Source organism: Dipodomys merriami, unplaced genomic scaffold (assembly GCF_024711535.1).
Source record: "Dipodomys merriami isolate MVZ:Mamm:240054 unplaced genomic scaffold, mDipMer1.0.p SCAF_24, whole genome shotgun sequence".
Lineage (NCBI taxonomy): Eukaryota > Metazoa > Chordata > Mammalia > Rodentia > Heteromyidae > Dipodomys > Dipodomys merriami.
Window position 1 is genome coordinate 7,345,127 of NW_027203826.1, and position 12,247 is coordinate 7,357,373.

The 12,247-nt window shown below is 36.5% G+C and overlaps 1 protein-coding gene across 1 annotated transcript in view; it reads left to right on the forward strand.

Annotated features, from left to right (window-relative positions):
• Positions 1-12,247, forward strand: part of Hmcn1 (hemicentin 1) — a 438,323-nt gene that overhangs the window by 304,984 nt on the left and 121,092 nt on the right. The window contains exons 45-49 of the mRNA XM_070034238.1: positions 1,380-1,661; positions 2,948-3,115; positions 7,265-7,378; positions 7,864-7,950; positions 9,360-9,551. Coding sequence (XP_069890339.1) covers positions 1,380-1,661; positions 2,948-3,115; positions 7,265-7,378; positions 7,864-7,950; positions 9,360-9,551 — 843 coding nt within the window. The remainder of the gene's footprint in view (positions 1-1,379; positions 1,662-2,947; positions 3,116-7,264; positions 7,379-7,863; positions 7,951-9,359; positions 9,552-12,247) is intronic.

Sequence of the window (12,247 nt, forward strand, 5' to 3'; positions counted from 1 at the left end):
CAAAGATTAATTCAAAGTACTATAACTTATCTGATCTGTCAACTGACCCACATCTTCAAATGTGCTGACCACACCAGAGAGCAACAGCTTAGTTCTAGCTACTCTTCATTCAGCAGTATGGCTGCTCCTTCTGCGTCACCTCACAGGGGACAGACACACCAGGGTGACAGCAGATTAGTGGATGCATGGAGGGAGAAGAAAGACATTATACTATAGGATATATTCCCAATGTATAGCAATATTTTAAAGAAATAGTTGACTTGTATAAGATTTTTCTTAAAACATTGGCATTATCTTGTCTTTACCTGAGCTGTTAGAGCTGAAGAGCCACATCTCTTCCCTCTGTATGGCACATGTGTGTGAGATAGGACCACTTTTATTTCCACCCACTTATATCTGAGAGTTGGCCTAATCTTTGTTTGTAAAAGTGTCATCTATCAGTTGCATTAAGCTAGGAAGAAACAGAAGGACTAGATACTAGGAGAGGTTTCCTTGTGTGAGTAGTGGGAAGTCTGAGGTTGTCAGGTTGCCCTTGGAGAGAGTCTGCAGCTTATTTACATCCAGACAGGAGTTTCTGAGTTTTCCTGATCCTTCCCCAGTGGTCTTAAGATGGCTGTGAGGCTGTGATTATCAAGTCTGCATGGAAGGCAAGAAGAGATGGTACCTTTTCCTTATCAGGAGAGCAAAACCTTTCCCTCAGGTCTCAGCAGCCTCTGTTTTGATATTATAGGCCCAAAATTATTTTTAAAATATTCTTCTTGTTATTATAAAGGCAATGTTTGAAGAAGTTACAGTTTCATAACTCAAGTAATGGGTATATTTCTTTTTAGACATTGTCACCTCTTCCTTCGCTTTCTATCAGATTTTCCCTCCTGTCCCCACTCCCCAGTTATATAGTTCATTTTCAACCTAGTATCTAGTGAGTATGACCACTGTGTTTGTTCCAAATTCATTCCTGTATCTGCTCAATCCCAAAGACTGAGAAACTGTCTCAGCTTTTCCAACAGCTAAAGTACGTGGTAGAAGGAAGAATGGAGTGGATAAGCCAGTGAGCCTATCATGCAAAGTGATCTTTTCTATATCAAAATGAATACTAAGAAGACCAGTAGAAAGCTTAATTTACAATTAATAAGTATAAATATTTAATTTTGCAAAAGTTAGAACACACAGCATTCTTTTCTTCCTATGCCAAAAGTTTTATTTTAGGTATAATAAACCCACTAAGAAACATTAATGACTTCTGCCTTTCAAATGCCACCTCTGAATCTTTTCAAAAGCTATTTTGACATAAAAATAAACTTTAACTAATGCAAAATTCCTATGAGAGATCTGAAACAAACATTTCTTATCTTATTTTTTGTTCTTTCTCTTGCATCCAGTTCGACCATCTATAACGAACAGTGGCAGCCAACCTACTGAAGTTATTGTCACCCGAGGGAAGAGTATTTCCTTACAGTGTGAGGTGCAAGGTATTCCCCAGCCAACAGTGACCTGGATGAAAGATGGCCGCCCCCTGACCAAGGGAAGGGGAGTGGAAATAGTGGATAGAGGTCGCAGCCTTCAGCTGAAGAACACTTATGTATCTGACACGGGTCGTTATGTGTGTATAGCTGTGAACGTAGCAGGAATGGCTGATAGAAAATACGACTTAAGTGTACATGGTAAGCATTAAGTGGCTCAATAAGTCTACTCACTGGCTAGATATCATCCAGCTTCCTGGAAGGGAAATATATACCTATGATGTTAGTTATATTTATAGTCCATCCTTGTCTATGTATATATTACTTTGTCAGGTGAGTTTTATCATTTTTCCTTCTATGCTTGACCTCATATTAACTGACCTTGCTGAGATAAGCATATGTTAGGTGTCCTTTTAAGAAATCACCCAGTAAAGTGTAATGTTATCTTCTTCAAGTGTTTTTAGTTCAATACTTTCTCAAGCAAAGTCCCTGGAGTATATTTTTCAAATTAGTTGTCCTAACTAAGCTAGTGTAAACACAGGTTCCACAGAGCTAAAGACTGAACATCAATTGGGAATGAGCTGTAAAGATATAACCTTCCAACATTCTAAGTAATGTTCCATGAATTAGAAATTTTCTGGAGCAAGTATCTGGATGTATCCACTTTTTTTTGGGGGGGGGGTCCCAGTCATGGGGCCTGAACTTGGGGCCTGGGCTCTGTCCCTCAGCTCTTCAGCTCAAGGCTAGCGCCCTACCACTTGAGCCACAGCGCCACTTCCAGCTTTTTTTTTTCTGCTTATGTGGTTCTGAGGAATCAAACCCAGGGCCTCATGCATGCAAGGCAAGCGCTCTACCACTGAGCCACCTTCCCAGCCCTGTATCCACTTTTAAGTAGACCTTTTAAATATCTAGAAGCAGTAGTGAATTTAATAGAAACCACTCGTATACTTGAATTCAGGTGAGACATGCACAAAGCTCTCTTTTCCAAAGAGAAAAGAGAAAAAACAATAATTTAAATTATCTCTTTGTGAAATTGTGTTTAACTTGTGGGAAGGATTACTTGTTTATTAGAAAATCCTGCCTATTGTACAATCATGAACCCATATTATAAACTTATCAGGACAGAGCATGAATCATAGGAAATAGCTAACGTTGGAGAAGGTTGGAAGGAGTGACACTGATGGAGATGCATTGTACTCCTAAATTGATAATGCTGAATCAAAACTCTTGTACAACTACTTAACAGTGTTGTTTTAAAATTTTAAAGAAATTCACTAATCATATTAGAGTTATATCATGGAAAGAATTTATTGATTACAGTGAAGAATAACCTAAGAAGTAAATAGATAGTAGCATAATGTTTGTTTTGCTTATCATTGGCCAAAAACTGGAAGTCATCTTATTAGTAATGAAATGTTTAGAATTTAGGTATTTGATATATATTAACTGCATTTTTTATTTCCTGTTTGTCTTGTTTTGTATTATAGCCCCTCCAACCATCATAGGAGACCATGGGGTGCCTGAAAATATCAGTGTGGTGGAAAAGAACTCAGTATCTCTGACTTGTGAAGCTTCAGGAATCCCTCTGCCTTCCATAACCTGGCTTAAAGATGGGTGGCCTGTTAGCCTTGGCAGTTCTGTGAGGATTCTCTCAGGTACAAGGAATTCTGGCACCTTGACAATCTGGTTGGTTTCAGTTAGCCACAGTTTCTCTTAACTTTTTAATTTTAGTGTTTCTATTTTATTTTCTGACCTACCTGCTTATGATCACACCCATGAGTTTTATTAAGAAATATTTTAAAGGACCTGGGAATCTTTATGGAAGTCAGGAAAATCTCTATAGACTTTTTTGTTTTAGTTGGTCATGGGGCCTGAACTCTGGGTCTGGGCACTGTCCCTCAGTTCTTCAGCTCAAGGCTAGCTCTCTACCTCTTGAGCCACAGTGCCACTTCTGGCTTTTTCTGCTTATGTGGTGCTGAGGAATCGAACCCAGGGCCTCAGCATGCAAGGCAAGCACTCTACCACTGAGCCACCTTCCCAGGATGGCCAATAGACACATGAAGAAATGCTCAACCTCTCAAGCCATAAAAGAAATGCAAATCAAAACAACATTGAGATACCACCTCACCTCAGTTAGAATGGCAAAATTCAAGAACTCTAATAACAACAGATGCTAGAGGGGATGTGGAAGGGAACCCTACTGCATTGTTGATGGGAGTGTAAACTTGTTCAACCACTTTGGAAAGCAGTATGGAGGTTCCTCAAAAGAGTCCACATAGAGCTCCCCTATGACCCAGCAATCCCACTTTTGGGCATTTACCCAAATGCTTACAAACAAGACTACACTAAAGCTACCAGTACCGACTATGTTTATTGCAGCATTATTTACCATAGCTAAGATATGGAACCTCTCTATAGACTTTTAAGCACCTACAAAAATCTTGGCATTTACTTACTATTTAATTCATGATAATGTCAAAGTATTTGTGCTATAGTAATCTGAAACATTAAAAGAAGTGTTTAAATTTAATAGCAAGTCTACAGAATGTCATATTTTATAACATTTCCTTAAAATCAAGTGTTGCAGCTAATGCTTAGTTGCTTGGAATGATGTTTTAAGTTCCAGAATGTGGCATTTCCTGTGAACTATGATTTTGTTGTTACCCAGCTTACTATTCTAATTTTGTAGAGAAATCTGAGAATACACACACACACACACACACACACACACACACACACACACACACACACACACACACACATATGTATATGCTTAGAAAAAGGTTTCACCAGGCACACCCCCAGAATCTAGACTTGTTCATTTCTGTAATGATTTAGATACAAACTAAGATATACATTAGGAGCCTTTTAAAGTATATGATTAATAAAATGCTTAGAATAATCACTAATACATTGAATGAAGGCATCTAAATTCAAATGTGCCTCATCTGGGAGGTTTTGAGTTAAACCTAGCAAGGTAATGGTTAAAGTCCTGCACTGATTATATTTAAAATCTATACTGAAAATTATGGTGAGTTACAGCTTTCAAATTCTGAATCTAAGTAGATATCTGAATCACATTAGGACACAACGACAGTGCAATATGGTTATCAAGAAGATAAATGAAAATGTGGCCACACTCGTAAGGTATATTTTCTAAATGAGAAAAATAAGAGAACACCTTTAACCAGGGCATTGCAGACCTTATTAGGAAGATTAAAGAATTCTCTGGAAATATTTGCAAAGGAGAATAAGCATGATGGTAACTCATTGCAAAATAATTAATGTCTGATTATATTTGACCTGTAAAAATAAAGCTTATTTGTGTATTTGGTATATGATGAAAATTAAACTTAGATATTTGAAGAGCCACACTATAAAAGGGATTATGTAGTTCTTTCTGGTTCCAAAGGTAAAAGTCACATCAACATATGGGAGGTCCTGGGGAGAAATTTGGGTCTGACTGTAAACAATTTAGAAAAATAGTTCATTTTAAATGAAAATAAACTCCTCTAAGTGGTAATAAACTCCCTTATTATTTAAACTCTGTTCAAACAGAGTTTAAATTCGAACCAGTGAAGGTTTTTTTCATAAAAGATCATAGTTTAGGTCTAAATAACCTGAAGTTTCTCTTTTTCTTCCTGATCTGTGTTTCCTGTGTTAACTTCATTCAGAGTATATATTTGCATTAACCACACATTAACTATAATGCCTAGTATATATGATCTCTAGCCAGTTACTTAAATTTGTTTAAATTAGTTTCATCACTTATGAAATGGAGACAGTAATCATATTTGCCTCTTGAATTTTTGTAAACATAATAAAGAATTGCTGTATATAAAGCAGTTAACACAGTGCTGTCAATGGTAAGCATCCATTGCCTATTAGCTATCGTTGTCAAAGACGTCCCAAAAACAAATTTGTAGTCTCCCTGTCCTGAGAAATTTCTCTATGCCTTTTCTATGATGCTTCCATTTTCATAGTATCTTCATTCTTTGTTGTCCTAAAGAATTGCAGAGTAATAGAAAAGATTTAATTATAATTTGGTTGCAAGAAATCTGAGCATATTATTTTCTTGCCTTGGAATATAAAATTTCAATTGCTGAGAAAATGTGAACATATTAAATACCATAACAATATCAGAAGTCTTGAAAATGAGAGTGGTAAAACAAAGTAATTAGTCCATTGGCCCGTTAGACATTTATAGGAGTAGTGTTTTGGTTCCAGTTACTTTTGTTTTGCTTAAAAAGCAGCCTAAGCAAACATTTTAGAAGTGTTTTACCTTGTGATCCTGCCAATCAGCTTTACAATCTAGATGTATGCCTTCTGCAAGAGATGAATGAATGTCAGATGAATGGCATATGAATGGATGGATCCTGATCTCTTGCACACTTCTGGCTCATTAAGATTAGTCCTACTGAGACTACAAGTACTGCTTTTCTGTAAGCAGTGCTGTAGTGAAAGCCTTTCATTGTTATAAAGTTATCTGCCAAGAACAGATAATTGATATAAAAGTTTAATAGGCACAAGAAACATCTTCATGTAGGTATAAATTTCTGTTTTACTCTGCATTGAGAGGATCAGTAAATAAAGATCATGAGATTTTGAATTTTGTAGACCCAGCATTGACTCATAAAAATAGTATTGCTTTGATATTTCTCAACTGGCATTTTAGTCTCACTAATCTGAAGTAGCAGTGAATGGGTAACATAAGAGTTTTCATTTTTACTGTTCAGTTTCTTTATTTGCCTACTTAAATTCACCCAAGGGAAAAAAAGACTGACTTTAGGTTATGAGCTTTGTTTGACCAAACAAGGTTCAAAACAGTTCATCTTTCAGTTGCATCTTAGAAAAGCTCCTAATGAACCTGCTGTGTGTATGTATATAAACTGAAAGCAGATGAAAATTCTTCAACCAGATCAAGGTGACTTTTGAGATGAAAATTTCATGGTTAGCCATTATCATTTTTTAGTTCAAATTTGGGGTGCTATCCAAAACATAAAAAGAAAACAAAAAATTATTACAAAATCTAACACATGGCTAACATGTTTTAAATGGTTTTCTTAAATGGTTTGTAGGATTCTACTCTCGGGGTGTCTCTCCTCTGCAAACTTTGTTCCTTCTTATATGTAGACTTTGTCTTTTAAATGGAGTTTCCTTCCAAATCAAACCTTTCAGTCTATTGGCTTTACTCTATCACTATTCAATTATAGGGTAAATACTATCTCCTAAGACAAACTGTTGTACAGATTTTCATAAAATGGAAACAAAAGCATCCTTGCTAATGCATGAGGTAATACCTTCACCTTCAATGTACATAATTGTAAGATTCTTATAAACTTACTTGAAAGCTGGATGCCTGCCTTTGATTAGACCTATACCTTGTATATTGATGTGGCCCTAATGTTGCTCTAGTAGACTGCTTCATGTAGTTGTTTAGCTGATAGTCCCATTAACAACCTGACACCGCTGTTCATCACTAGCAGAAATTAGATCCTGGCCTTATCTTGTGCATATACTTCCCTACCCTTTAGTGAACACAGTGAAGTTTCAGACCACAGAATCTGGCCAACCTCCATCTAGCCTCATCACTTAACATTTGTTGCTTAAGTTTTGTATACCACTGCTTTCTACTTCATTCATGATCCAATCGTGGTGTCTCTCATCTTCTGAACTATACTGACTTTTTAAGATCATATTCAGATAATAAATATAATCTTCAAATAATAAACATAATCTCTGTGAAAGCCCATTTCTCACTTGATGTCACCAAGCACTAATTGTCTGGTGGTTTGTTTCTCCAGGGGGCAGGATGTTACGGTTGATGCAAGCTAGAGTGGAAGATGCTGGCCAGTATACTTGTGTTGTAAGGAATGCAGCTGGTGAAGAAAGAAAAATCTTTGGACTTTCAGTATTAGGTAATTTTGTAATTTGTAGTCACTAGGGGAAAAACCAATTGACTTAATTACATTCTGGCCACATTTAAAATTCATTTAGAGCTTGGATTCATACCTATGTGTTCTTTAAATCCTTGAGTATGGCTCTTGGCAAAAGCTTAGTGTTAGAAATGTTTGGAGGTAATCAGTTATGTGTTGTCGGTTCACAAATTTTCAGCGCTGATCTGACATGATGAATGACTTGCTTAATGTGAGCTATGATTACAATTAATTACTCCTTCACTGGTTGCCATATTTTTATCTATCCTTTATGATTTTCATTGTAATAAAATTCAGTATCATTGGAGACATGACATGTAATCTTACATATTAAAACTAGGATTGATTAAAATATTTAGACATTTTAGTACTGGATAATGAGTGAGAATTTGAAAGTCGATTTTAAAGAACACAGTAAGCAGCCCTGTTAAGAATTATAACATTTATTCTGTTTTATTTGGTTTTAGTGCCACCTCATATTATGGGTGAAAATGTATTGGAGGATGTGAAGGTCAAAGAGAAAGAGAGTGTGACTCTCACTTGTGAAGTGACAGGTAAGGCAGAGGGCGCTCATACTGCTGGCAACCCCCCTCCACCTCACTGATACTCATTGTCTATTATGTTTCTCCGTTTGTCAAGGAAAAGCTTAGCCACTCTATAACGCATTTGAAATTGAATCTTAGTCTAATGTAGGTGGTAGAAATGTAAGAGGAAGCCTCTCATAATCTCTGGCAATAAAGAGGAAATTCTTCTTTTTTCTTGTTTTTTTTCTTTTCTTTTCTTTTCTTTTTTTTCTTTGGTGGGGCTTGAACTCTGGACCTGGGTCCTGTCCTTGAGCTCTTCAGCTAAATGCTAGAGCTCTACCACTTGAGCCACAGAGCCATTTCCAGTTTTCTGGTGGTTAATTGGAGATAAGGGTCTCACGGACTTTCTTGCCCAGGCTGGCTTTGAACTATGATCCTCAGATCTCAGCCTCCTGAGTAGCTAGGATTATAGGTATGAGCCAACAGTGCCTAGTTGGCTTCAAACCACAATACTCCAGATCTGAGGCTCTTGAGGATCTAGGGTTTCAAGGGTGTATTTATTATAGGTATTATATAGGTATTTATTATTATTATTATTATTATTATTATTATTATTATTATTATTTTATAGATGATCTTCTAGATTTAAAGGAAAAATACTCAAAACATTTTATGGAAAGCTAGTGTTTTAAGGAAGATGGGATGTGTTTCTTAGTTCATTGCAGCCATGTTTTCAATGAGCAATAAATGTAAGCAAGGATGTTTTAAGAAAGGCAGACATAGAGAAGGTGTCATATACTATTAATTATCCTTCCATTTTTCCTAAAATCATGTTAACAACTATTGAATAGATAATAGTTGTCTACATCTTACGACAAGTTAAAATTTTATCGCAATTCCTATTCAAGCTTTTGAGTGTATCACTCTAGACTTCTTGCATACATGACCTGCTTTTATGTTTTTTTATGTAACATATTAATATTTTGAATAAAATTACATTTGCTTTGAAAATACTTAACTGCAAGAGCTAAAGTAAGGAAATGATGGGAGGGGTGACGTTGATTGTACTAATAAACTGACATGCTGAATTGAAACTCTTAAAGATAATTTTAAAAATTATAATTTAAAAAACTAAAATAGAATTTAGTTAAACACAAAGGTCAAATGAGAATCTTCTCACTTGTAGATTAAAACAAACCTGAACCTGAAAATGATCCCTAACCTATGTGTTTTTAGTCAGTGTATAATCATTAAATATAAACAAGAAGGTTAGTTTGCAAATTGGACTTCAAAATGAATGGTCACTGTAGTTAGTGTTTTAGAAGAGGAACATGTAAAGAGCAAAGTAGAGGAAATATGCCTTCTTTAAATCTGTTATTTGTAGACCTGATTATTAGGCCATTCTCAGAAATGTTTTTTTTTTTTTTTTTTTCTTACAGGGAACCCAATGCCAGAAATCACATGGCACAAAGACGGACAACTCCTCCAGCAAGATGAAACCCACCACATAATGTCTGGTGGCCGGCTTCTTCAAATTTCTGATGCCCGAGTGTCTCACACAGGAAGATACACATGTTTGGCTACTAATGCAGCTGGAGACAAGAACAAAAGTTTCAGCCTGAATGTTTTTGGTAAGAGTCCACTTTGCTGATGGCTTCAACATTCAGACTTGAGTACTGGCTAAAATCTCTTTATTTCACTGTCTCAATCGCATAATTGCATTAAGGAAGGAACACCTAGACTTACACACATGTGCTGTTTTTTCTTTCTTTGTTCATTCATTATGGTGGAATATGTACTATATTACCGGCAAGTGATGCCTTGTTGGGTGTAAAGGGTAACTTTGAACAACATATTTATTAAACATACAGTAGTAAAAGAGTTATGCTAATCAAAAAGAAGTAGCTAAAGAAATGAATGGGTCTGAGATACATTGATCTTTAACTTTGTGTGACTGATATTGTTGGCAATATCAGTGGCCTGAAATTACTGTGTGCCTTTGTATACAGTTGGTTCCTGCATTGTCAGCATTATGTTATGACATGAGCCACCAGCGCCCAGCTATATAATAGATTCTCAATCTCTGCTCATTTCTTAAAGTTTAAAAAGTACCACCTAAATTAATTCCACTTGATTACTAAAGCATTCTATTTGATTACTAACATCAAAATAATTCCTCTACCATTACCTGACTCATATGTGAATATGCAGATTCTGGTCGATGAGTGTTGGTTTGTTTTTGTAATCATAATACTTTGAGACTGCATAGGTTTATAAGAACTTCCTACATAAGGCATTGATCTCGGAGGCCATGTAATTTTATTTTATTTTACTTTTTATTATCCCTTCCCATCTTCCCCCTTCCCCCACCTCAGGCCAAAGTTGTAAAGTTTGTTTTTTCAATGTAATGTCTTGTACATCTCATTGTTGCAATGGGTCCACCTGTAAGACCATGTAATTTTAAATGAGTAGAACAGATGTAGAAACAAGAAAAGCTAAATCAAAATACTAAATATTGTACAAGTATCCAGTGGATAGTATATTAAAAAGAGTGTCTATTGATAAAAGGCTATCAATATCCTCTTGGGTAGATCATATCTTTGCCTTATTTTCCCAGAATAGGATCACATTACAAGATATGGAGTTAGCTATGAATAAAAGTTTATGAACCAGACCTGGAATCTCTCCACACCTACTCAGTGTGTAAAGGACTATAGTTCATTCTGTAGTTCATCACTTCTTTTAAAACTCAAAATTCCTCAATGCCTTATTCCTCCCACTGCTGATTCACCTCCAAGTACTGATCCATTTTAAATTCTTCTGCACTGCCCTGCCTATAAAACAGATTTATCCAACCCCCAGCTATAATTGAAATTTGGCTTCTCAGCTCCCTGGAGGACATCTGCAGGGTAGATCACTTAGACTTTATTCTAGGTTTCCTGAGTCAATCTATCTACTACACGCCTTCCTTGCAACCTTAGCCTTTCTGGTTACGTATCTCCATCATCATTCTCATTCATTGAAGACTGATGGAATCTGATCTGAAGTCTTCTTTTCCACCAGCTTAATAAGCTGAGGCTATTCAAGTGTGTATATTTTCAACTTCCAATCTCCTCAGCCATAAACTTGGTGCCTTTATCCTTCCTTCCTTCCTTACATTATCTGGCCAACTGCCTCACCTTACACTGTTTCTACTATCACGTGTGTGTGTGTGTGTGTGTGTGTGTGTGTGTGTGTGTGTGTGTGTGTGTGTGTGTGTGTGTATGTGTGTGTGTGTGTTACTTGTCCTAGGGTTTGAACTCAGGGCCTAGGGGCTGTCCTGTGCTTTTGTCCTCAAGGCTAGTCCTTTACCACTTAGATCACAGTTTCACTTTGGGGTTTTTTTGTGTGTGCTTAACTGGGGATAAGAGTCTCACAGACTTTACTGCCTAGGATGGCTTTGAACTGTGATCCTCAGATTTCAGCCTCCTGAATAGCTAGGAGTATAGGTGTGAGCCACCAGCACCCAGCTTACCATGACATTTTTAGGCACACTTTGCCTGTACTTTGCTAATAAAAACAGGGCTTTTTAGGCTGCTAGGCAAGTTCTCCCCTATTGCTAAGGCCAGGTATTTTTTTTATTCCTGATCCTAGCATGGTTTACATGATTGACTGTTTTCTTCTTGCACTGTTCATTCCTAACTAGTGACCTTTGCTTGCCCTGGTTGGTCCCTAACTTTCTTTGTTGGACTCTCACTTGATTTTTCTTATGAAATGTTGTGATCCCTATAATTCTGTTTTTACTTCATGAGTCTTTTTACTCTAGATATTCTCTTCAAGGAATACAATCCCAGATGTTTAAACAGACACTGGTGACTTGTAAAATCCAAAACTGCAATGCAGATCTTTCTTAGAAGTTTCAAATTCTATGTACAATTATTTGTTAGAATTTCAAGCTGGAATGTAGGACTTAAAATATAAAAAGATTTACAAGTGAAGAAACTCCTCCTCTCTTAAAAGGGCAAACCTTTCTATATGTTTTACATGTTTTTTAATGCAGTTTACCTATATTTGCAAGGAAGATAATTCGGAAGGTATGTTTGACTTCAGTTTCTTTTACTCTCTCCCACCAAATCCTGTCATGTATCCTATTCATTAAGTTCCTAAGTGTCTCTTTAATTGGTTTCTTCTCCTTATTCTTGTTTAGACAATTCTCTGTTAAACTTCCAATATATTGACACAGTGTATCTCTGCTGTTTCCCACCTGCCCCCCCCCCCCCCCCCGTGTACTACCACCACTCTGCTTCCAGTGAGTGCCTTCTTTTCTCTCTCTCTTTTCTTTCTTTTT